General features: G+C 44.9%; 1 protein-coding gene across 3 annotated transcripts in view; it reads left to right on the top strand.

The window, feature by feature from the left end:
• The window catches only part of LOC117580255 (nephrin), a 58,847-nt gene extending 35,268 nt beyond the window's left edge, over window positions 1-23,579 (top strand). Inside the window, exons 17-22 of one of the 3 annotated variants that reach the window (XM_034266706.1) lie at window positions 646-834; window positions 1,456-1,611; window positions 8,640-8,794; window positions 9,696-9,807; window positions 13,695-13,879; window positions 18,907-23,579. In XM_034266706.1, the coding sequence (XP_034122597.1) occupies window positions 646-834; window positions 1,456-1,611; window positions 8,640-8,794; window positions 9,696-9,807; window positions 13,695-13,879; window positions 18,907-19,572 (1,463 nt within the window). In that variant the 3' untranslated portion in view covers window positions 19,573-23,579. The remainder of the gene's footprint in view (window positions 1-645; window positions 835-1,455; window positions 1,612-8,639; window positions 8,795-9,695; window positions 9,808-13,694; window positions 13,880-18,906) is intronic. The other 2 variants (XM_034266698.1, XM_034266689.1) reach the window with 2 other exon arrangements.
• The last annotated feature ends 2,536 nt before the right edge of the window (window positions 23,580-26,115 follow it).

Here is a 26,115-nt window from a genome sequence, read left to right as displayed (position 1 = left end):
CGGTCAGGTTTGTTGTCATGAACCGTCAACCGTCGAATCAATTATGCATCCCTCACGGGATGTAGGCTGTAATCAGCATAATTACTTGCCAGTGGAATGAGAGTAGATAAAGGATGAATAGGATGCCACACACAAGCTCCACTAATTGCACCAAAATGCGAAGACAGTCAAAGACGAATAGAGTTTGTTTTTTAGATCGTTACAAGCCGAGAGAGTTTCATTTAGGTTCTACCACTGTAGTGGGTCCACGAACTATCGATTTTGCAGCTAAATTCTTAGAATGATGGAGAGACTAACATAAATATTTCCTTTGCACAAAATAAGCTCAAAGAATTAATGCAGTTCCTAGAACAGAAACACTTTACCAGAGACCGTAGAATGAAAGGAAAGAAGGACAGTTCTTAGAATAAAAGGTTAGAGGCCAAACTGGAGTATAATTGGCCGTGGAATCACATGGATTCTTGAGATCCTTTGGGCCAGTAATGTATTTTTCGCCTGCTATGTCCCTGCACTCAACAACAACGTTCTCCATTTAACCCATTTGCTGCACTTAATTGGAATTGTATTATGCACTCATCAACAACGACAACGACAACGACAACATCTAATGGACATTGCTGGAAAATGGACAATGGACACAAGCAGAGGCGCCACCGCCCTCACAGCCGGCATCATCGCTGGGCGGCGGACCACCAACCACCAGCCAGACCCCATTGGGCGGCACATCGGCCATGCTGCTGGTCGGAGTCGGTGCCGGCATTGTTGTTGTGCTCCTCAACGTGTTTGTCATCGGCTGTTGTCTGCACAAACGGAACGAGAAGCGGCTCAAACGTGGTATGCTACGTGGTTCCTCCTGTTCCTTGCTGCCGCTGCTGCTGTTGTTTCTTTGCTGGAAAATAGGGAGCTACAGAGGTTAGAGTAAGGGGGGCATTTGAATTTATAATAGCCGCGACCCAATGTCTCTCCTTTGTCGGGTGCACGGGCTCCTTTTAATTTTGTGGGCGTTGCCCGGGACACGGACACGTGCCGTGTGGCAGCGTCGTGGTCAAACGTTGGCCCAGGGAATGCGCTGACGATGGCGATGGCGTCGCTAATTTCATTTACCATCCACATGTTCGCTGGAGTGTGGGGGGTGTGGAGGGTTGTCTACTACGTGATTTGCGTCACTCGGTGGCTTCTTTATTTGATTTGGCTGCTGCGTGCGCCTCGCCATGGCAACCGGACCCAAATCCCCACTGGAAGTCCAGTTGGGGGCATCCATTTGGAACTGCGATGTCGCGTTCAGTTCTTATATTTTATTCCCTTTGATATATGTATTATAGTCTATGTACTTTTTGTCATTTCGCATTAAGTATTTATTTATTGTCTACTTTTATTTTATTTTATTTTATTCCCTTTCTTTTTTTTGTATTTTCATGGTCTGTTCGTTTTGGGTTCTTTTGTTTTTGCCGCAAGGACTTGAATTGATGCCAGCGGAGTTGAGCGAGGACTCGGCGGCGGGTAACATACCGAACCTGGTCATAATTGGCATCTCCCTGGCGGCCTTCGGCTTTCTGCTGGTCAATGCGGCCCTCGTCGCCTGGTTCTTTGTGCATCAGCGTCGCAAGAAAGGTTCGTTTCATTTCATTATTCCTTGTTCTTATTCGTTTTCTCATAATTTATGTAGTTTATGCTCGTTGCCTTTGCCATTGCCAGTTGCTGCCTCTTGATTATATTGTATTCCGTTTAATTTGAGTTCTTACGAGCGCAAGAGCAAGAAAGCGAAGAGGCATGACATGACAGTCGGCACCACTTCCGTGACACCGCCGGATGCGGATACGGATGCGAATGCGAGCGCGTTGTGCAGCTTCCGATGGGCCACAAGATACTCTTGTGAATGCACTAAACAATTTCCTGCACAATCCCATATTCCAGCGGTCAAAGGGATAAGCCCGCTCATATCTGCCGCATATGCTAGAGAGCGAAGTCTTGCAATTTCCGTGGGGGCAACCAAGGCCGAGAGCATGGCATCTTCCACATCTTCTACGAGCAGACAACGCAAGACAAGAATATAATGATGACAGAAAATAATGATGCATCCTGGACCCCCAGGCAGACAGACAGACAGACAGACAGACAGACATGGAGCTTAGCCCGAAGAAGTTCCCTGCCACTCTGCCACTCCTGGGGCAAGACAAATGTGCATCGTTTTCTTAGCTGAATGCACAATCTTTCCGAAATCAGATTGCTTTCTCTGCAGACAGCAGGAAGAGAAGTCAGGGGGCAAGCACCATACAGCAGGGAGCACGTGTCGACAAGTGTTGGACATGTTTGCCAGCTCCTTGCAGCTGCATCCTTGCAGTCTTGAGTTGAGGATTGTTTAATAATATAAAATTATACCTCAAGCGGGCCGCCACTCCTTTAGGCAGAGCAGAGCAGCCAGTCACACCCAAATTCGACCCAATTCGTGGGCTGTTGACTGTGTGGCATAACTGGCGTATACGCAATATGCCAGGCTACGAATCGCCAATAGTACGTGCCGCATGCCTGCACGCAGCATCGAGTGGCATTGCGCTGGCTAACCAAATTATTTCCACAGCCAGAACGTTGCAAGCGAACCAAGAATGAGGCAACCAAGAGCAAGTTCTTTCCACTGCTAGTTTTTATGTGTCTTTTACGCTCAACAAACGACCAAAGGATACAAATGTAAATACATATGTTTGCTCGAGTTTGCATAAGTGTGTAGAGGGGGAGTGTTGCTGGCAGAGTTAATCGTAGGCAACAGTAGGGCAATGTAGGCCAGCAATTTTTGACATTTACAAACGAATAGGCAGCGCGTGAACGACTCACGAGAGCTGCAGTTTGCAGTTGCATTGGCCGCCTCAGTTACAGTTACAGCTGCAGGGCATACATAAGATATTTTACCCAAGCAGAGCTCTGCTCAAACGAGAGGAACCGTCCCAGCCATAGACTCCATTATTTCTGTCTTTCATTTTCAGTAGTCTCTGTGTGTGTGTGTGTGTGTGTGTGTGTGTGTGTGTGGCACAATGGAGATGTTGCTACTGCTGCTGAGGGGCACGAATGCACACTCACGACAAATCCACACAAAGGGAAATTCATATTTCAGTAATGCTACAAAAGCAAATCAAAGTAGAAACTAACCGAAGCTACAGCTACCCTTTGACTGCCCGATGGCTTATGGGGCTAGCCAATACGAAACATCAGAAAAAGCAAAACACACAAAACAACGGCACCTTCGATATTGCTTTTGTGCACTCCAACTCAAAGCAATTATCATTTTTGTCGTCTCTTTTGAATCCGTTATTCGCGGTCGATCACTCAAGCCAAAAGCTGCTGAAGCCAGCCCGTCGCTTGCGTTTGTCTTCGCTTGTCTTCGAGATCTGGTCTCTCTCTCTCTCTCTCTCTCTCTTACTCCCACTCTTGCTCGTACTACTTAAAAACATGAGAGATGCATGAGAAAAATACTTTAGCGAAATGCTGTGCATGGGGTACATGACTTGGAGGCTATTTGGGAGCTGTGTATGCATGAGCAGAGTACATTATATAATAATAATAATCCCTTTAGAAGGGTATAAAAAGGCAGAAGGAAGAACCCGAACAAACATTTTCATGACAATGCACGAAGAGTGGAGTGGCACTCAACCCCTAGGCACAGCCCCCAACCCACTCACTCTCCTTTAAAAGCCGATAACTGACAATGCCCAAAAGGATTTCTTTTTACTTTTCCCGTTTTTCATTTTCCCTGTTCCAGTTTTGTCATATTTTTATTATTATTTTTTTTTTTTTGTTATAAATATTTTCTGTGGAGTTGTCAGTGGAGAGGAGAAACTGTTGGTGCGTTGGCCAAGCAAGCCAGCCAGCGGGTGTGGTGGGAGGGAGGCGTATGCAAGGTCCTCCGAGATGGAGAATATTTCTCTTTGCATATTTCAATGTATTATTATTCGCTGGCGAGAAACTTGACTGGTGTTTGCCGTAGCCCTTGGATATGCATTTTTAATGTGCATTCGTGCTATTGTGTCAAAAATTCATCCGCAACTCCAGCTCGCAGCTCGCAGCTCCCAGCTACGGCCCGGCCCGGCCCGGCCCAATCTCATCTCATCTTGTGGCAGCTGCCCCCAGGCACCACCCCAATTCTCCGCCATCTACAAACGGATAATCGACCAAACGACTGACCGCAAAGCTCTGGCTAGGCTAAGAAGCCTTTCGCTGTAGTTGTCGCTCTTTCTCTCTCTCTCTCTCTCTTTCTGTCGTCCCTGTACCGATGAACTATGCCAAAAGTCTGCGGTTGGCAGCTGGTCCAGTGGTCCAGTGGTCCGGTCATCGACCACTGCCACCGCGCGGCATCTCCATCGCCACCGCGAACAAGTGAACACACTGCCACATTGCCCCAGCGTGGCAACAGAGTGGGAGCCAGTTGGTTATCGGTGTCGGTGTCGGTGCTGGTGCTGGTGCTGGTGTCCAGTGCCACATATTTCATTTTTTGTATGTGCTGTGGACCCTGATCCTGAGCCTTGAGCCTGTCCCATCCTGAATAGCGTCATTTCTAATGTTTATGGCCATTCGCTGGCTCCCTCAAATCTATAGGTTTCTACACTTGGCCGCACAAGAGGGCCCAAATCGAGAAATATGTTCTAGCTACAAACGATTCAGCTAACTTTTTCCACAGTGCATGGTAATAGATGGCACGGCAGCAGTTGGAAAAAAGTCGTCTGCAGTGCAGAGCGTTAAAAGATATTTGCAAAAAAAAAGTGCACAATGAGAGAGGCTCGTCTCCCGGAATATACATAAATACATGCAAAGTACATACATATGTATCCGTATGTACATAAAAACCCTTCTCCTTGCTGGCCCAATGTAACCTGATCAAACTGTCCCAGCAGCACTCGTCCTAGTGCTTGACGAATAAAGCAGTGCTGCTGCGCTGTGTGTGTTTATTATCTTAGTGAGAAAGTCAGTTTCTTTTAGAGTTTTTGGGCAGCGCAAAAGGTAGGCAGGCCCCAGTGGGGGGAAAGGCTTATTTAGTGGAGAGTTCTGTTGGGTTGAGTGGCGCAAAAATAAAATTGCAAACAACCCGATCCGTGGAATAGACTTTTTAGAAGAGAGTGTGCGACACTTTTACGACTTGGCGAGTCGAAACTTTTATGCCAACGTGGCGTTGCTCCTGGCGATAAGGCAGGCAGAATTCCCCCACTGACCACTTTGAAACTCTATTCAATCCGATGGACTTTTGGCGCAGGCAGCCCCTAAGTCCAGCACTTGACTTTGACACTCTTTAAACAATTGACGGTGGATGGGGACTGGCAGTGAAAATGGAACTGGATTCGGGTTTGGGTTTGGGGCGTACGTAAAAGGAGGAGAGAGAGCGAGAGCGAGAGAGAGAGAGAGAGCAATCTGCAGAGATAAGCGCTCGGGCAAAGAGCAGAAGCACAAGCAAGAGGACTGCTGGGTCAGCAATGTCGAAAACTTTGCTGCTTAGGACGTTGTCCCTAGACACCTACTGCTAACAGCCACCACACACCACCTTCACATTCTCCAGCGCCCACATTCTGCCTGCACTCTCCATTCGGAGAAGGAAATCATAAATTCTGAAGAGCAAAGACAAAAGCAAGAAATAACTCAGCTCGATTGCAATGCACTCGCTGGCATTCAAATGACCGAATGGAAAATGAACAAAAAAACACCAGCAGATAATAGAAGTTTCTGCGAGGAAAGGGAGGCGGCTCCTGCCTCGTCCAAGGACGAGCGAGAGATTATAGAATAAGACCTTCAAAGCAGACGTTTCGACTGCCACTGACGGTGGCGTCATTAGCGACCACAGGATCTCTCTGTAAGCTGTGGCTCAAAAACACATACAACAATATGGATGTATTCATGTACACACACGTACCTATGTACATATATTTTCGGGGAGAGCGCAAAAAGCAAAATAAATCCGCTGTCCCATGGTCACTTGCTCCAAACACTGTGCGGGCGGGAGGACTCTGTGACCTGAAGTTCTGGTTGCCAGCATAAGTGCAAAATATGTTTGTGTGTAATCTCTTTCTATGCGGCGGGAATAGTCCCCCCAGACGGACGCTGAATGCGGATGTTGATGCGGATACGGATTATTTGGCACATCTGTGCGCTGGCCCAGTGTGTGTGTGTGTCAATGTGTGGGGGAGGCCCGTGTGGCCTGGTTAATACCCTAACCAGAGGTTCCTGTCGAGGCATGTCTGTCTGTTCGTTACGTCTGGGATCTGTCAGAGAAAAAGAATTAGCCCACGAGTGTAAACCGATGGATGTAAATTGGTTGACGTATTATGTAAATAAATATGCTAGGAGTGTTTGATTTCCCTCGCACCTTTGTAACCCACAAGTCAGTGCTTGGTAGAGACTCTATGGGGCTTAGCAACCATTCTGTTTATGAATACAATCTCTCACTCGCTCTTGGAGCAAGGTTTTTGTTTCTAATTGCTTTAATTGGTTAAAGCCATGTCTATTACTTTACCCTTCACCCCAAATATTTAGGGAATCATCACATTTTGCCATCATAAATAGAATAAAAACAAGTGAGAAAAGCCATAAAAAGGATTTTCACTCCCTAAGCCATTGGCTCCACTCAAATGTGGGGGGGTTTCCACTCATTGAATGTGTGAGTGTGAATGTTTAAGTGTGTGTGTGTGTGTGTGTGTGTGTGGGATATCTCATGCATTTAAACACTACTAAATCCAAATGCTGCAGCTGTTTATTACCACACACAGACATTGCAGTCGATGCAATTAAATGCATTTTCAATTTTTAATTACACATTTATGTGGTTATGTTTGTACCCTAGGAGAGGCTATTCAAATATTATTGGCTAAGACGTTCCTTGCCCAATTTACATGCACATATGGTCGAAAAAGTGCGCAAAGCAAAACAAAATTGTAAACATAATCGAAGCCGCTGTGAACATCCAGTCCTCCGCACAGCAAAAAGAAAGGGTATCTGTATGAATACTAACAGCAAGCTTCGGCATGCCAACAGTTGTTTTCCTGAGGCGTATACAAACATATGTATGTATGTGTGTAAGTACATACACTTATACATAAATGCATATGTTTAATGAATTAAAATCCAATGCGTGCAAACGTTATTAAAATCATAAAAAATGTATTTGAAAGCAACCAACAAGCAATCCAACAACAATTTGAAACTAAAGAGGGGAAGTTGTGTAAGTCGATGAAAAAATGTGTTCATTCGAGTGTGTGTGTGTGGATGTGTGCAGATATCATGGGAATTGGTAAAAGCAGAGCAAAACGAATTTCATTTTCAATTTGTTAAATATTTACGAGTATTACGAGCGAGTGTACATTGTATGTGTACATATGTACGCTTATGTGCGTGTAGAAGACATGCCTTTTGTTTGATAGTGGCCCCAAATTAACAAAATACCTAAAGCAATTCTGCATGAGATGGGGCTAATAGTTGCCGCATGTCACGTAAACGAAGAGTACGTGCCACCAATCCACCCACACAGGACACGGGAGAATGTATTATTAAGAAACCGTTTGGCCATAATCTTTTTCCTGGAATGGCCAGGACAACGACAACGACAACGGCAACGACAACGATGGCCATAGCGATGATGATGATGATGATGGCGATAGGCGGCAGAGTTAGTGTCCATTTACCTATTGGCAACATAGTGCCCCACCCCCCCCCCCCCCCCCCCCCCCCCCCCCCCTACCCTACCAAAGAGGCGTGGGGCACACGTGTCAATGGCTTTCTCGTTTCTTGTTTTTTTTGCTGACTCGAAATCGTTATAGATTTGTGTATGAAAATGTATCGAAAAGCAGCAACAGCAAGGAACAATGGCAATTTGCAACTGAAAAATGTTTCATAATATTTACCATAACATATTTCTTACATTTCTTACATATCTCTCTTTCATATGTGCTGGAACACTCAAATGGAATGGAATTTGAACAAATACACCAACTTTGGCATGTGGCATGTGGCAAACACTTGTTAATTATTGCGTAAATTATTCCATAAATGATTAAATTTGAATTTTTACAACTTGTTTTTGCTGGAACTTCTGCCTGGCACATTACGACTTTATGTACTTTTTTCACCCTTCCCTCTCTCTCTCTCTTATTGAACTGCACAACATCAACGAATGGCTGCTGCAACAAATGTGAATAATTTAAAACAATGGCCTTTCCCCCCACCCAATGCTTTCACATCGGCACTGCAACCCCACCCAAAACTCCCAAACTCCCATTAACCCCGCCGGCTTTAACCGCACCCCTTTAATCCACTCTCATTCGTTGGTTTCCTCTGGGTCAATGGCATTCTTGGCTATTTGCATTTGATTTGCATCGCCTGAAACCAACATAAAATTGGCCCAATGCCACCTCAAAATGCCATCACCTTCCAATTGGTCTCCGGCTCTGGCTCTGTGTATCTGTGGTGCTGTCTCTGGCCCTTTCCGCCTTTACTCCATTTTTCCATGATGTCGTCCCCAATCATCAATTTTCGGAATGTCACTGCCAATTACACCTTTTCAATATTTGTGCACTGCCGCCGCTCCAACGTTCCAACGTTCCAACGTGCATCTTTTTGCTACACGTTTTTCGTGGCATTTTTTTTTTTGGTTTTTGGTTGCCGCCGGGCAGTGTCGGAAACTACAAATCAACCAGGAAAAACGGCAACCATCGAGATGTACGCGCCCAGTTCGTATAATGACACCGTCACCGGCGAGACGCTGTCCAGCGTTTCGGAGAAGAGCGAATCCTATTCGAATGAGGGCGGCAGCCAGCCGGAATATATTGTGAGTATACACCACGAGTCTCTCTGTGCATCCTCGAACTATTTTTTAGTTCCATTTTTTGTTGTCGAGGGGCATGAATATGCAATTTGTGAATGGAACAAACAAAATACACAAAAAAAAGGGATAAAAGGAGAAATGAAAAGAGGGATAAAAAGAAGTCTGGCATTTTTGGGCAGTTTTCCATGATGATGAGTCCAAGTGGATGTCTTGCTGGGGTACCAAGAGGAGCCGCACTTTGGCTTTTAAGCTATTACCAATGCTTGAGATGAAAGATTCAAGGACCAACGGCAGGAAGTGCCAAGAGCCAAGAGCCAGGAGACGAAGCGAGGCGGAAACGGAAGCGGCATGCCTCGAACGTCGTCGCTAAGACGTCGTGATTAATTACGCGACGGCTGATGATGATGATGAGGACCAACTCTGGTACTAACACTGAGAATTACAATAAGAATGAGCAAGAATGAGGCCTCTGGCTGCTGCAAACAAATCGTTTCAAATTATTAAAATCATTTATTATCGCCCGTAATCTTGAAGCGGCAGCAAAACCGCAGCAAACGGCCTCTAAAAAGAGCTGCAGGGGCACACGAGGCTCTGGGCGCTGATTTGGCGCCTGTGAAGTATGTAAAGTGCGTAAACTGCGACCGCGCGTGTTATAAATCAGACAGAGCCCGGCCGCTGCTGCTGCTGCTGCTGCTGCTGTCCCGTCGCCGTCCCGCGTGTCGCCACTGTCATTGTGGCTGTCAATTACGCGCCAACGACTTTCAACGCCTTTTTTGCCACAGAAACTAAAGGCCAAAAGTAATTACGGGGCATTGCTCAAAACGGGGAATGGGATAATAAATATAGGACATGTATGTATAACTCTCACACTCTTTTTTCACTCTCTCTCTCTCTCTCTCTTTAGGATGAAGCACGAAAAAAGGCGGCATCAACATATCTGGTGGAGGGCGCGGATATGCCACCACCCAGATACCAAAAGGATGGCACACTGCCAGTATTATATCCGAATAATATTGGTAAGTCAATGGAGCTAGCTCTGCTCAATAAAATAAGCCTTTAGATAATTAACTTTCGAGCTGTACAAAATAAAAAAGTTCGAGCAAGTTTTCACGAGTGCTGCCTGCACGTCAGTGCAGAGACCCTGACCCCTGCCTGATCCCTGACCCTCTGCTCAATCCAGAGCCCTTCTCCCCACCCCTCTGGGCAGAGTTGCACTCGTTTCGGCTTGATTTTTGTGCCATGATTGCAGCGCAATCAAAGCAAATGTAAGAGAGCAAAAAAAAAAGGGTAACGGAAATGCCGTTGGCTCTCAGATGCCCTTTGCAAACTGCATTGAAAAGAAAGCAGCAATTGAAACGATTAATTAATAAAAACCCTACAATCCATAAAATGATCAAAGAAAATATTCTTGCACGCATAAAACGAGTAAATATATTTATTCCACCAAGGGAAAGGAGAAACTACATAAATTGAGATAAATTACAGATCAGCGAAAAAGAGCATCAACTGAAACAAAATCGTAAAAACGAAAGAGAGAAAAATACAAAAAAAAAAAAGCGAAATCGAAACCGAAAAAGGAGCAGAGAGAAAAAGGGGAGAGTAGTGTGGGGACATGCTGAAAATTCAATTTCAGCACAGCATCTCCATCTTAATTGTAATTGAGCAGCAAAGTTTTTGTCAGAGTCTTGATTTTCAATTGATGCATGCATCGGCCTCTTCTCCTCCCCAAATGTGCATGTGTATGCGTTCGGTGTCTCTGCCACATGCCGCCCAGGCAGCAGCTACGAAATCACGTTCATGTCTGCGCTAATTTAAGGTTTGCGAATTTAGGAAGGAAAAGAAAGCACACATGAAAGTGGAAGCATAATAACCAAAGAGCCAGCAGACACAGTTACCTTTCCATCATTCTATGAAATCAATTCAAAACAACTTCTGAGAGTAACGAGAGAACAACAGCAGTGGGCAGAGAGGGAGAACCACAGCTGAGTGCAAAGAGGGGAAAGTAAGACAAAGTGAGAGTAAGAATTGAATGCATTTGAAATGCAAAAGCGTAGAAATAATACAAATACATTAGCTGCACAAAACTTATCCTCCAATGGGAATTTTCCATGCCCTATGGCTAAGGTTTGCCCCCACACAATTACCTTATGTCAACGATATGTAAATTTTGTTGTTGGTCAGATGGAGGAACTGAAGGAGAATGAGATGCTCTGCGAGCAGTCGCTAAGAAATACCAGGAATTACATAGATAGCCCCAGAACTGCCTTACCTTACTGAGGCGACACGCATAATGATGTCTGTCTGTGTGTTTGTATGTATGTCATGTTCTTTCTGCTCGCAACAAAACAAAAAGAAAACAGCGAAGGAGCAGAACAGAACAGAACAGAAAGGAAACACACGCCAAAAAATCTAAAGCAAAAGCAAGAGAGAAGGAGAGAAGAACTACCTTTTAGGGGTCTTGCAGCCACCAACGAAATATTCCCCCAACAATTCACATACAAAAATAAATTTCAAAATGTATTCTGGTTTCAGGTTGATTCTTATTGGAACAATTTCGTTTCTAAATCGAATTTCTACTAATTTGTAGATGCACAAATCGTAATACCCTTTGCGAGAGTATAAACCACTGCAAAACCAAAACAGAAATAAAAGAAGAAAAAAAGCAAAGAAAGCACCAAAAGAGCAGATAGGCAGAGAGGGGGAAGCGAGCAGGCGATAGTAAGGGGGAGGTTCAAGAGAATCCCCCCCCACGTGGCACAAAAAATTAAAATGCTTGCCGGAAGCTGAATCTCAAACAAGAGAGCGCCCAAGGCTGTTGTTTCAAGCGTGCAGATTGCTGGGAATGGGGGCAGGAGCAGAAGCAGGAGCAGGAGAAGCTGCCACCATGGCGCATGCATACAAGCTTAAGAGGGGGCGTGTTCGTCGCTCTAGCGGTTGGACGGGCGCAAGCGGAAATTGTTTTTGTTAGTTGGCGTCAAATTTTTGTTATCTCTCGGTTCTTTTTTTTTATTTTTGAATGGGATATTTTTGTGAATATAAATTTTGGGCAACCACCCCCGCTGGAGGGGCATTCACAGCTCCTCCTCCTGCCGCTCATCCCTCGCCGCAGCAACCGAAAATGCAATTGCATTTACCCCACAAAAGAAAAGAAAACGGAGGGAAAAGCTTGCACCGCACTTTTAATGAGATACTTTTCCACGCGCTGCCTTGTTAATGAGCGCCAGGAACGTGCAGCGGCAGTTGTGAGGCAGGGGAATGGGTGAGGCAACAAGTCAACTAAATCTCTGAGGCAGCCCACGACCTTGAGTGAGTGCAAGCACGCCACCCTGCGGAGTAGTGGCTTCTGGATGGTTTATTTTGGCTGCCACAAATGTTATTAATAACAAATGAATGGAAAGAATAAGATGTGGGCGGACGCTCCCCAAGTGCCAGCACCAGCCTGACCCACGCAACAATTATCCAACAAAAGCTCACCTCTCGAGGGAAAAGAGGGAAAGATCCATTGCTTTGTTTTTTTTTTCGTTTGTTTTGCCCTGATCGAAAAATCAATAATTCATGGCTCACACACACATATGCAAAGAGTAAGAAAGCCACAAGATGAACATGGCCCAAAAGAAGCTTAGGGTCCTTCTTCATTTTGTCCTTCCCTTCGATTTGTCACCGCCGACGCTGTCGCTGCTCGAACTTTTGCAACAAAATTATTGTTGCCTACTTTTGCGGGCAGGCCAAACAACAGGAAATTCAGAACATACCGCCTTCACGCTCTCTCTTTTTCGCTCTCTCTCTGCCAGTTGGAGTGGTGTGGAGTCGTGTCTTGTCCTATTTTGTGGAAAATTACAATCAAATTTGTTACGTTTGCGGGTTTTACGCCTATCCGTATGACAGCATCTCACTTGCGGTGGCAGCAGCAGCAGCATCTACTTCGTGATGTGGCTATAGCAACTCCTGGCGATACGATGTGTTGTGTGGCAAGAACCGGTGGGAATGTGTGTGTGTGTGTGTCATAGCAATTTGTCACGCCCCAAAAAAGGTGGAGGAGCCAGCTGGCAGGCAGGCAGGAAGCCAGCAGCAGCAGCAACAGTCATGGCCAGTCGACAGGACTCCATTGACATTTGCATATTTATTGGGAAGGCTTATCATGCAGTGGGCTACACAGACAGCACACCCACGCCACCCATCGTATCCATTGCAATTAATGGCCTTCGCTTTCAGTTTCTTTCCAAACGTTTGCACATGAAATCAGGCAGAACCAAACCCAGCACCAGCACCAGCAGCAGCAGCAGCAGCAGCAGCAAGGTGTTGCATCTTTTTTTATTGCTACACACTCGCACACTGCAGTGGCAAAGTGTAAACGAAACTCAATGGTTAAGACTTCTTCTGCTCTTATCTAAGTCTAACAATCTATGAAGGGAAATAAGTCAACAAAGAACGTGTTGAGGCTGATCTCAATCTCAATTGCTGTTCATAATTTTGGGGGCAATAAAACTCTTTCTTTGGGATTAATATACTTCGCTTATTAGAGTTTTTTCTATAAGTCAAGAAGTAAAGTAATATTAAATTTTATGTTTGAATAGTTTCCCATTCATTTTGAGGACTCATTCCCAATTTAGATGCAGTTTTTTTCACTCAGTGCAGATGCTTACAAATACCATCAGCATCTTCGGGCATATCTTTAACACGAAATGGCAATGCATAAAATCTGTCATTGGCAGTTTTAAAAATCGAAATTCAATGTGCCTCTTGCACCATTTGCGGTCGAGTGGCATCAGCACTTTGGCCAACAAAAACTAGGATTGGGTGGGAATGTGAGAACGAAAATCCTGCGTCAAGTGATGTGCTAAAAATTAATTTGAAAATTGTTGTTTAAGCTAATGCCACACTCTTTTATCTTCTGGGTCTACAGTGAATGCCTGCACGCTGCCACACCCGAGGCACAACAATGGTAATGCCACCGCCATCCATATGAGCCGGGATGATCAGATGCTAATCAGCAAGGGCATTTATATACCGTCCCCGTCGCCAGCGCCGCCGCCAGATGGCTCCTACTATAATATGAACAGCGACAGATATCTGTCCTATCCGCCAATGGTAAGTGCCAGAAGAGACTCCCAACTTGACTACAGCCCCACTACTTAACAATATGCAGAGATCATTGAACCGCCAATGGCAGGGGGGATTTGGCTAAGACCCAAGCTTACCCAAACAGCTGCTGCACTGGCAGCGGAAAGCTTAATTGCCCGCATCTGCAGTTACCTTCTCTGATCCGTGGCCATCTTTACCCTGCCGGCCCCAGTGCCCCAGTGCCTCATGGCCCCAGCCGTGGATTACTTCGCTCAATTAACCAAAGTTTTATAGAGGAAGACTTGGCATTTTCCATCCTGCCATGCAAAACCATGCCAGAGGGGGCTGCAGGCTCCATAAATACATGGGGTATCGATCAGGAAGAGTGCTCCCGGGAAATGCAATGGGGTAATGGAGGGAGGGTAGAGACTGTGCCAGAGAGACAGCTGCCACACCATCTCCCTGCTGTGGCATTTAACGCGCTTCGACTTTTATAATCCCCGCGCTGCAGCTTCAGTGTCCCTGCAACAGCAACAGCAACAGCAACAGCAACAGTGTAAAGACAAATGACAAACTTAAAAGCATTATAAGTAAGCTGCTCCAGCCAGAGTTTAGCTACAGCCGATGGTTGCATGCAGGCCGCTCCCCCATCAAACGACTAACGAAAAGTAAACACTATTTCCTGAAGATACATAATTTAATATCGCGCATACGCAGCGTATGGCAGCTAAAGGATAAATGCCTTTTGAGACAGAATAAAGAAGAAACCCCGGAATGTCAGCAAACATCACATAAACATCACGCACATTTTTGTATACCTTCTTTGGCTGCTTCTGTCGCATTGCAAGCCAATATAAATTCCACAAAATTTCGTAATAAACATGAGGAAATCAATTTCAGGAATTTATGTAGCGCCCTTTACGTACAGTATTTGCCCCACTGAGATTTCTGCTTGCCCCATCTTCAGTTTGTGGCTTGATGATGACTTCTGGCACTAAAGGGGTGCAAATGCGACAACATAAGACGACACTCGATGGGCGAATGACAGTCAGCCGATGGTGTCCTCTCCTGTCCTGCCCAGCTTCCAGCTTCCATTTATGTGTCCTATCAACGGCGTCGCTGACGCTGGCGCTGGCTCTCAATAATTGTATAAATTACATGATGGAGGAGCAAAGGGGGTGCGGGGAAGAACTGCAGATGTCAGATGGCAGCAGTGGCATGCCACATGCGGCACACAGACGCACGATTTAACATGGCTAATATAATAATATTTATGCTTTAGCAGTCGACCAGGCTAGTATTTATGGGCCTTGTACTCGTACGATTTGTTTGGTTATTCAATTGTGTCGCAGTTTCAGTTTCAATTCCCATTCCCCATGGAAGGAATCTCCGTCCTCCATCCTGCACAGATCTCACTGTTAGATGATGTGGCCAAAAGTGTCCACTGGTCCTGCCCTTCTGGCCGAGGGACCACCATCGGACATGGGAACTCTAAACCTTTTGTTTGCGGTTTTTAGTCAACGAGGGAGAAAAATTCAATTTCAGTTTGGTTTGCTCAACAATGACACTCCACTATATACATATGTATAAATATACATCTGATATATATATATATAAATATATATTTATCTGTGTGGACCACTTCACAGCGCTGGAAGGTCCCTCCTTGTGTGGGCCACATAAGAAATGCTTTGTATGGGCAGCCCAATTGAATTATTTGATAAAAATCATTAGAAAAATTACAAAATGTACACAAGAGCGTGTGGAGCGGGGCTTGGGCTCCAGTGGTTGGCCAAAAACATTTGGCCAGGAACTAAATTACTTTCCGAAGGGCAGCTGTCTCTCTGTTGGGTTCTCTCCAGATATCTTCGACTGGATGTGGTACATATCCCTGGCGTATGGGCAGTAAATGAATAAAGACAATTTATAACAGTAAATCAAATTAAATTTCAATTGAAAAACTTGACAAAACAGACACCCACAGAGAGCGGGGAAAAAACAAAAGAACAACAAAAAAGCGCCCCCCAAATGGCAATCCAACAAAGTTTGGAAATCGTTTGCTAGGGGATGCAGGAGGAGGGAGTCAGCCTATTCACTGGGTTGCCCGCAATCGAATTATTCGTATCAATCGTATCAATAGCCATCAATTGATTGAGAGCCTCCTTCCGAGTGAATTTTCCATTTATGACGGCCAAACGAATGAATGGATGACAAACGGCTGAATCCTAAACGAAGTGAGTCCTTAATTAACTGTCGAAGGACGCCACTGACAGAGATTGCATTACCATTTAAGTCGTATATTCAGAAATCAATAATGGTCAAGGCTGTGCCAATACTCGGACAAACAATCGATGGACAATTCTACACTAAACATTCATTTGTCTTTGGCTCCAGACAGCCACTGGGTGTCAGAGGTCAAACACTAAACTTCAATTTAAAACAAGTTGTGGCCGCACGGCCTCTCTCCTCAGCGCCTCTCAGGGCATCCATCCAACCGTTTGTGTGGCTGGTTGGAGTATTGTGTGTCCAGAAACCATATTGTAACTATTTAAGCGGCAATTTGTATTTTATTGCCAACTTTTGACTCTCCAACTACGACTGCCAGTGTGCTGCTCCTTGCCGCTTTTCACTCCCACATCATTCCGAAAATTCTCGGCTTTCATTTGGCTGGTTTCATCGCTGATAAGTTAAATGCTGCCGCCAGACGTACGCAAGAAGAGTCCCAATGTGGACGTGCACTCACATGTGTAGGAGCTGAAGGACCAGCAGCAGCAGCCAGGATAATGCTGGGCCAGAGGCTGGAGTTTGCATGAGCAGAAGGCAGATCCCTGCAGGGATAGGGGCCCGGGTCCAAGTCCCTGACTTTCACTGGACAACTTAACTACGGTTCACTTTGTTAAGTTGAGTTTTGCACAGTTTTAAATTCAATTAGTTTTTGCGTGCCCCTGCCCCCAGCAGCAACACCAGACGCCACCCATTCATTGTCAGGCATTCTGTGGACAAAGGATACGGAATCTGGGAAATGTCAGCTACAGCTACAGCAGCAGCAGAAGCAGAAGCAGAAGCCGTTCCAACGAACCGTCCGACATTCGTCAGATACTTTACGCATTCGAGATACAAAAGTGTTTTGGTTTTCCTCTTTATTTTGTGTGTCTGTTTTAAAATTCATAGAAGAGCGAATGAGTGGCACAGCTGATGCGACGATTAAATAAATAAGGGGGCTGAAGCTGTATCTGCAGCTGTAGCTGTAGCTGGAGCTGTAAATATTCTTCATAGACTTTGGCGCCGCTCAAGTTTAGTGGCTTAATGCGCAAAGTTTTGTGCGCTCCTTTTATGGGAGAGGAAGGGCGCTCGTGCTCGAGTGTGTCGTGTCGAGTGCCCCCCCCAATGCCAATTGGTTATTCTATTTACACAAAATGAACTTCTCGCCAGAGCCGCACTACACAATACGCGCTTAGCCAACAATAGCAACAGCAAATAATGAGGCACGGACACGGACCCCAGAGCCCCAAAGCCGGGAAGTTACTCCACAAAAAAATAAAAATAAACATGGAGAATTAGCAAACGCGGCATACAAAAGCCTTTAAGTGGCCAAAAAGTTGTTGGTGGGGGAAGGGGGAACCCCTTTACAGCTAGTTGGCCTGTCCCTATCCTATCACTAAACTACCCACAGGACAAGAAAACCAAACCCATCTTCAAGTTTAGCAACGGCTCAAAGTTTTCGTTAAAGACAATTTAACTTTGTAAACTGATACAAAATGTCCGCTGTGGGTCCCTCTGTCCCTGGCCCTGTCCCTGGCCCTGTTAATCAGTGCTGAGTGTGGCGGCTCTAATGTGTTGTTCAGCACCACCGCTGCTGCTCCTTCCCCCAGGATAATGCTGGTACAGGCTTCAGGGGAGGGTTCCTCTTGCCAATTGTAGGTGCCGCACTATGTTCAATTCACTTTGCTCTTCTTAATATTCCAATTAGGTGCACAAGTTGAGAGTTTTGCAACCTGAAACTTCAAAGTTGCTACGTGGTGGAAAACTTCTGTGCCCTCAGCTGCTATTCGGTCAGGGTCCGAGTCTGGCTCGGTGAAGGTGACTGCCAACATGACAAAGTGTCATGTCAATTGAACTAGAAATCCACTTGTAGACAGTTTGTTTCTTCTTGCAGCAACTAAAGCAAAAAAAAAAACAAGCAACAGAAACGAAATACTCTCTTGTAGTCGTAGTTTTTGTTGAAAAAGTTTGCCAGGAAGTTATGTTTTTCACATTTTTGTGTTGGGCTGAAAAGCTGTCATAATTATGGCATCGTTAGAGTCAATCTTTGCCCGAATCCACTGACTTTTGAATCAAACAAAAAACAAGTAGCAGCAGAAACTAGTCAACTATCCATCCTCTAACAATAGGGATTAGATATAAGGATTTTCCACAGTTTTCTTGTCTATTTAAGTTGTGTGAATGAATGGAAATGCATTAAATGTACACAAATATATTGAAGATTTAATAAATAATAGCGAAGCGGTTTCATGGTAAAAAATAACCATTTATAATAATCCATTTCCATGTTCTACATTCGTTTGATTCAACCAGTAACTGACCTGCACAAAAGAGCAGAGTGTAAGAACTGAACGCATCGCCCAACAACCTTCATTCATGGCAAATAATTGCAATAATTATTATTGGGAAATGTCCGAAATAACTGATTTTAATTGATTAATTAATGACAGCATTAGCACAACATTCATAAATATGTAAATATGTTTGCATGTTTTTATGCACGCTAAAACTTTCAACGTGTTTACCGCTGTAGGAAATATTTTTCGTTTTGTTTGTTTTTTGTACATGGCAACCCCCCATAGCCCAATGTATTTGAGATTCTACTTAGTCGAAAAACTCCGCTTGTTGGCGCTTTTCATTGTTTCCACAGCTTCATATCTCGGGCGACAGTTAAATGGGAAAACTTTCGACCTCTGCCTCTTTCTCTCCACTCTGCACGAGAGCCGTTGAGCTAAAGCCTATGGCATCCACAGCCCTTGCCTAATGCTCTGCTCTGTTTTGTTTCTTTTTAGGAATACCCAGCAGCCATGGACTTCAGCGCCGCCCCACCCATGTCCATGGCGCATCTGCAGCCCATAACAGTGACGTCACAGGCGGCGGCGCTGCTGGCCAGCAATGGCGGAGCGACGCTCATGGGTAACGGAACGGCAGGAGGATCGGGCACGCTGAGACGCGGCATATTGCGCGGAATACCACAGCCGGATGTCACCCACCACACGACAGCGGTCAGCGGCAGTCCCATGCAAATGCTGCACGACCTGCATCCCGTCAATCTGAGCGCCACCACCCTCACCACGAGCACCATGCTCAATGGCAGCATGACGACGGCTGCAACCACGAGCACGCTGCCCCGCCAGCCCCACGGCATCCTTAAGGATCCCAACCGTAGCAAGCAGCTCCAACAGCAACACCAAATGCAGCACCAGCATCAGCAGCTTCTGAATGCCAGCCTAGTGGGTGTGGGTGTGCCAGTTTCCGCGCCCATGGGCAGCCTGCAGATACTCAATCTGCCAGCACAGGGCAGCGGCATGGGCAGCAACCTACTGATGACCACCAGCGCCACCTACGACCCCACGGGAGCGGCCATGAGCAGTTTCAACGGGGGCGCCGCAGTCTCCGCTGCCTCCGCTGGTGGCATCCCAGTGGCCTACACAGATGCGGACGGGCATCTCGTATAACTGTAGGCTGAGGCTGGTGTCCCAATTGCCACCAGCGGCGGCGGCGGCGGCGGCAGCAACAGCAGCAACAACAACACTGAATCCCGATACTAGTGCCCCGGATTGGAGGGGCGCGGGGTGCAGCAGGCAGCAGGCAGCTATAAAGTTAACCTATCGTCAACCTACCTAACATATACATAACAAAACATATATATATATATATATATATCTAAGCTATGTAGTCTAGGAGCTTTCTCTTCTGTGGGTTGCATCCAGTATCCCATCCATCTCCATTTCTACGTATAGCCAGGTTGCCGACGGAAGCGGTTGTCCAGCGGACAGGCACTAACGTTCCTCCCATTACCTTATTCAAATCAGCCAACGAATTAGTTTATGTAAATTTTATCCAGCATTTTTGTTGGATCTGTCTGTCTTTTTTCGTTAATGCCCCAACAGAGCCCCCACCCGCCTGCCACCCACACAATGGTTGGGTGTTTATTTAGATAAGAAAAGCGGCAGCAGGCAGAATGGGTGGCATTTGGGGAGTGAGCATAATTTCGCAGAGAGTTTTACTAATTAGCCGGCAGCAGGAATAACAAAAACGTTCAACAGAGGCGCAATGGCAGTGGCAGTGGCAGTGGCAGTGGAAGTGGCACCACCAGTAAGTTTCTGAAGGAGGCAAGTGAAAATAATTTGAAATTTTCTTTAGTGGAACGCGAAACGGTCCAAAGCCGTTTGACAGCTCCCTGGGGCGTGCTAGGGGCTCAAGTCGACTGGGCACGTGATTGCCCTGGACGGCAACCAGCAGCAGCAGCAGCAGCAGCATCGGCACCGGTACCGGTCGTGGCCATGGTCGCCAAAAGTTGAAGGTTGACAGCCGCTGGAAGCTGCCCCTCCCGCTTCTAGAAAATATTGACAGGCCCCCCACTCATTGTAGCGCTGATAAAGCAGGACTCTTGACTAGAAGGACACCCTACAAATAGGATTCACAGACTTACAAAACAGGCAGATGAATTGATTATACATCAGAATGCCAAATTGATAATTCTAACATACATTTTCTCAATTTTGATATTTCTTTATTCCCATTTTATTGTTGAAAGCAAATCCAATTCCTGTTTCTATGCAAGTGCAAAAATTGTAGGAGCGCTGGGGGAGCCTTGAAATTCATTATTCAGACTCTTCTGTAAACACATTCATGGCAAAAGATACTTGTATACCAGATCCCCCATGGACGGAATGTCAGGCACTGCCACGCCCCACAGTCACACAGCAGTTTATCCTTCAGAAGGCATTCATCGAGTACCAGTCGAAGTGGAGTGGAGTGGAGTGGAGCTTTTGCGGCACATAAACAGTTTTCATTTGCCACTCGACGCAGTTCAGCGAGCGTGACATGGGGAAAATCTTTGGATGTGGCAATGGGAATGGGATTGGTAGGGAGGGAAACTAGAATTAGAACTGAGAATCGGTATGGGAATGGGAGGCGCCCATTAGCTGTGGCATTGAAGACAATCTGAGAACTTCTAGAACCCTTGTGGAAGCCTTGTTGAGGCGAAAAGCATAAAACACAGGCGCTCTGCTCTGTTCACTTCTTGAATGCTAGTGGCTTTGGCTTTGACTTTCTAGCTCTCGAGATCTTCAAGCATCGGGTATAATTGCTGCAGCTCCAGCTTCAGCTTCAGCTCCAGTTCCAACTCCTTGAAACAGATAGGAAGTGTGTGTGTGTGTAGATTTTAATATTCATTTAGTTGTAATTGCTGGATATACTCGCAAAGAGGGAGCAGCAGCTACGTCTGTCTGCTGTGGATTATCACAAATGAATAACTGCTCAGCTCTGCTCTGCTCTGCTCTGCTTTGATTTTTTTGGGAATTTCAAGATGATGGTGGCAAGCAATGGAAAAGAAAACCCAAGGAAAACTCGCTTGACTGTGTAATTAAAAGTGAAATTATCTTTGAAATTAACGCATAGACAAAGGCAAAAAGAAAACCACCAGCAAAAGACAAAGACAACGACAAAGGAGGAATCCTCCAAAGAAAACCAGAAAAATGCGCGAAATGCTGAAAATGGAATTAAGAATTAAAATGAAAATGAAAATGAAAATGAAGCCACTATTGTATGCGAGTGTCTGTGGGAATCTGTGTATGCTCAACCACGCCCACACATTGTACGTAGTTACGTATCTGTTCGTTTCGCTGGTTAGGATTTCCGCTATTGAATAATTGTGATTGTACTTGCCACAGATAAAAGTTAAATGAGCAGGAAAATTGTGCGCACTATAATCGAGTGTCTGCGTGTAGGGATGGAAAGGAGGGAGGGTAGGCCCATAACCTGTTGTTCAAGGCATTTATTATGTGGGCCCCCAACATTTGAATTTATTTTGAGTTTTGAGAATAAGAAAAGAGAACTGCTGCCGGCAGCCGCAGACAAACCCAGAGACCCTGATGGCACATGGAATACGTATGTAACCCCACCCCTCTATAACTTATAGATACGTGTATTGTATAGCTTATTACCCATCTCTTAGTGCGGCCAAAATTGCATTAACAATTAGCATTTACTCGTGTGTGAAATGTTTAGGATATAGATAAATACTTGTAAGTAGCTAAGGACCGCAGTCAAACCGAATTCAATGTCAGAACTACTCATCCAATCAGCAAGCAAAAACAAAGCTATAAAAACACTTTTCCAGTTGTATCATACTATTAGCGATAACAAGCGATGAACGATTAACTATATACGACAATTAACTATAAACGATTAACGATAAATACAGGATAAATGCAGGTATATCGACCCACACACACACACACACACATATACAAAACAGAAACACAAAATGCTACAGATTTCATAAATGTAAAACGTAGCATAGAATCTCGACTCACAACTCTTTCTCTTAGAAACCCGACAGAACATACAGTGCTATATATATATATATATGTATGTAGCTATAACTAATACCACTGTTCCATTGGCAGCACATACACACATTCTCGTATCCCCCTTAAAAGTATCCTAAATGTTCGTATGATATCCGTTCTCTTATGCGAAATTTGCACAGCGAATTTGTGTCCGAGGTCTAGTGGAAGTGATTGAATAATGCGCTTGCACTCAATATTCAATTATGAAATGGGATAGTACGAGTATCTTGTAAAATTATCTTTATCTCTTAGAATTCTTAACGCTCCCCGGTGCGCCCCGAATCTTGTATGTCTTCCCCGCACATGCTTCTGAAGGAGAGTGACTCTGACGTTTGTGTTTTGCGTTTTTGTCATTGATTTAGATTTATGGTACACTTAGTTTAGGACTTTACATTTGACGAAATAAGACTTATTGTAGATAATTATTTTGTTGAAAACATTTAACGAAAATCACAAGTGGTTCGATGTGTACGTTTTTGCCAAAGAGATATATTTGTTAAACAAAGAATAATAAAAAAATATAAAAAAACATTGTGCTGCTTCGCTCTTTCTATATGTATTTAAATAGATAAATGTTCAATTGATGTACGACTATGATTACACCTAAGATAACACCCATCCATGTATCATTTGAGAGTAAAATTCGAACAGAAGACACACAAGACTTGAATGCTTACCACAAACTAGATTAAACATGAGAGAGATGACACATTAATGTTGATGTTAATGTTAATTGAAACTTAAACTTAAATGGAATGCGAATGCGAATGCGAATGTTTATTGAATTGTACTTAGTCTGTATGTATGTGTGTATGCATGTCCAATTTCTGAGATTAAATATAGAGAAAGGCTAAAGCATTGTACAGTAGCCAACAAGGGAAAACAATAATTAAATAAAGCATAAGATCTATAAGGATAAATGAAACCAAACACACAAACAAGAATGCATAGTTTATAGACGCAATCGCCATCTCTGATAAATTGTATAAAAAGCGGAAAAACGAAAGAAAAACTCTCGTGAGAGACAAATATACCGACAAATGTGGAATGTAATGCATATGAAACCTATTGCATTTTTAAAACGAGATCTGTTAATAAATGAATAATATAAAATCGAATAATGAATACCAAAACCATTGGAATGCATTTCCTTTTCAGCCTCCAGAAGGAGTTTCCGACTCCTCATTCTGGATGGGACAGAAGGCAGAACCGATTACGTGGGGACAAAGGGCAATTTAATGGCAAAACTTTCCATTGACAGGCAGGACTCCAATAAAGGAAGACCCCACCACTATTCATTCGTCTTGCTATCCGGTTTGGTAGAAATGGCAAGGAGAAAAAACAAAAAATTGAATTCCTTGTAAAACTTACGAGCTGGCATTAATTTTAACAGCATCTCAGGACGGGGCCGGACGACTACTGCCTCCTTCAAATTACGTATACGCCCCATTGAGCGGACATGTGGGTGCGTGAAGCGTGAAGAGTCGCCCCCAGCCGTCGGCCATTATTCTCTCCTGACTGACTTTATGATGCTCATTCGATGGGCTGCACAAATAGCAGCTCGTTTTTCATTTAAATGGAAGTTAATTAGTTCCGCCAAACAATGGGAAAATGTATAAAAAAAAGCAGCAAAAACAATAGAATGAAGCCCGGCCCGAATAAAGGGAAGAATAAAATGAACACCCGTAAAACAGGGCGTGGCCAAAAGTATTCTTTGGCTGCAATTGATTGATTTATTCCCTTTCGACATCCACTTGCCTGGCTTCCTTCCTGCTCTGGCTGCGACTTTCAGGCAAACTTTTGCCTGCCATTGCCACCTCCACTTCACTTGTGGCACTTCCACTGCTGCTGCTTCATCAGTTGTTGCCTCAAATTGATTCAACAAACGGGCAAACAAGGGAAGCCTGGCTGTGATGGGCCTTCAATTAATATATGGGTTGCACGGCGGACCGGGCAAGTAAGTACACGCATACAACCTACAGGACACGAAAGTTTCTGGCAGCTCGAAAAATGATTTGCCGTGTCACATGCACAGATACTCTTCCAATAAGATGGAAGAGAATAAATTATTTATATGAAAATCCGCAAGCATGGCGCTGAAAAACTATTAAGACTGCCTGCTATGACACTTTGAAAGCTGTTTGCTATGAAACCCCTAAAGCAGTCTTCTTTAAAATACCTTAAGGTGTCTGCTATGGAACCCCTGTAGCTTTCTGTTCTGAAGCTAGGAAAGCTCTCTGCTGTGCACAAAAATAATGTATATAAATTGTCAATCTTTTAGACATACCCATCGATCGACCCATTTGAAGGGTATTCAAGCTTCTTCAAATGCAACTATCATTCAATTTGTTCTGTTTTCTTTTAGTTTTCTTTGCAAGTGCAGGTGACAAAAGTTCTTTCCTCTCTTTTTTTACCTTCCAGACTGTTCTTTCCAGATGGCAGCGATGGCCGTCAAAAGGAACAAACCTCAATGGCGACAGCGTGGAAATGCACGTCACAAGTACTCGAACAGTTCATCTGGCCGAGTAAATGGAAAAGTTTTGTTTGCTAAACTTTTGGGCAGCAGAAAAAGAGAGAGAGAGAGGGCGTCAGAGCAAGAGTGAGAGTGTGCGAGGAAGGTGCGAGTCTGGAAGGTTAGTCCGCAGAGTCACTAAGGAAACAATGACGACCGAAAAGTTTTTTTTGTCGGTGGCATAATCATTGTCATGGTCATTGACGCAAGGATTTGCAAATTATCAGGGAAACAACTTGGACCCGGTTGGACCCATGTGCGACGACATGGCAACCATGTGGGGCAGCAGCGCGAAAAACCACTGTAAAATTCCATCATTAAATTTAATATTCCGCTGGGTCGGGAGGGCAGGGAAACCGGAGAGACGGTAACCAAGCTCCTGTGTCTGAACCGCAGCAGTGGGCCTTTGGCCCAGAGCCTGACGTAGACAACAATTATGCCTTTGGGGAAATAGCCAGCTGACAATCAAAGAAGCCGCACCCATAAACAAGCCAGAGAGCTGAGGTCGAAGCCGCAGCCATTACGGCTATCGCTCCATAGGAACCGCAAATGGCAGCTGGGGGAGTGCCCGTGCCCCATCGTAATGAATTGTGGCGAACCCGAAACCCAAAATGCCAAACACACACTTAGAGGGATACACAGCGCTACAGAGATACAGAGACGGGAATGATGGAAGGCAGTTTGCATACGAGACAGAGTATATCTTGCCTGTTCCGGTTGCCTGCACAATTCTTTGGATCTTCCCAGCCAAGGATCACGCACACAGTTGCATCCACATCCTTTTTGTTACGGCTTCAATGCACTAGAAAGCTCAGAGTTGTGCTCATCCGTATTGTTTTTCATAAAACCCATTTCGGGGCGGTGCAAGCTTATCAACGCACTGCAGAAACAGCAACAGCAGCAGCAGCGGCACCAGGAAGCAGCCTCAAACTTGGCTAATTTGAGACCTAGCCTGAACACCATCTACGTCAAGTGCATGCCCTGGAAGCAATTGCAATGAAATGGGCAATAATTCAAATTATGCATCCGCCACATGGTACGAATAGCAAGAGCCCTAATCCCAAGCCTTTTTTCAGACCCCAACTAAATAGAAACAAGCAAGAATGTTGGCAAGTTTATAGTCGGTAGTT

The sequence above is a fragment of the Drosophila guanche genome, unplaced genomic scaffold (genome assembly GCF_900245975.1).
Source record: "Drosophila guanche unplaced genomic scaffold, DGUA_6, whole genome shotgun sequence".
In the NCBI taxonomy this organism is placed as follows: Eukaryota; Metazoa; Arthropoda; class Insecta; order Diptera; family Drosophilidae; genus Drosophila; species Drosophila guanche.
Note: the sequence above shows the minus strand (reverse complement) of the source record. Positions and strands in the feature narration are given on the sequence as shown.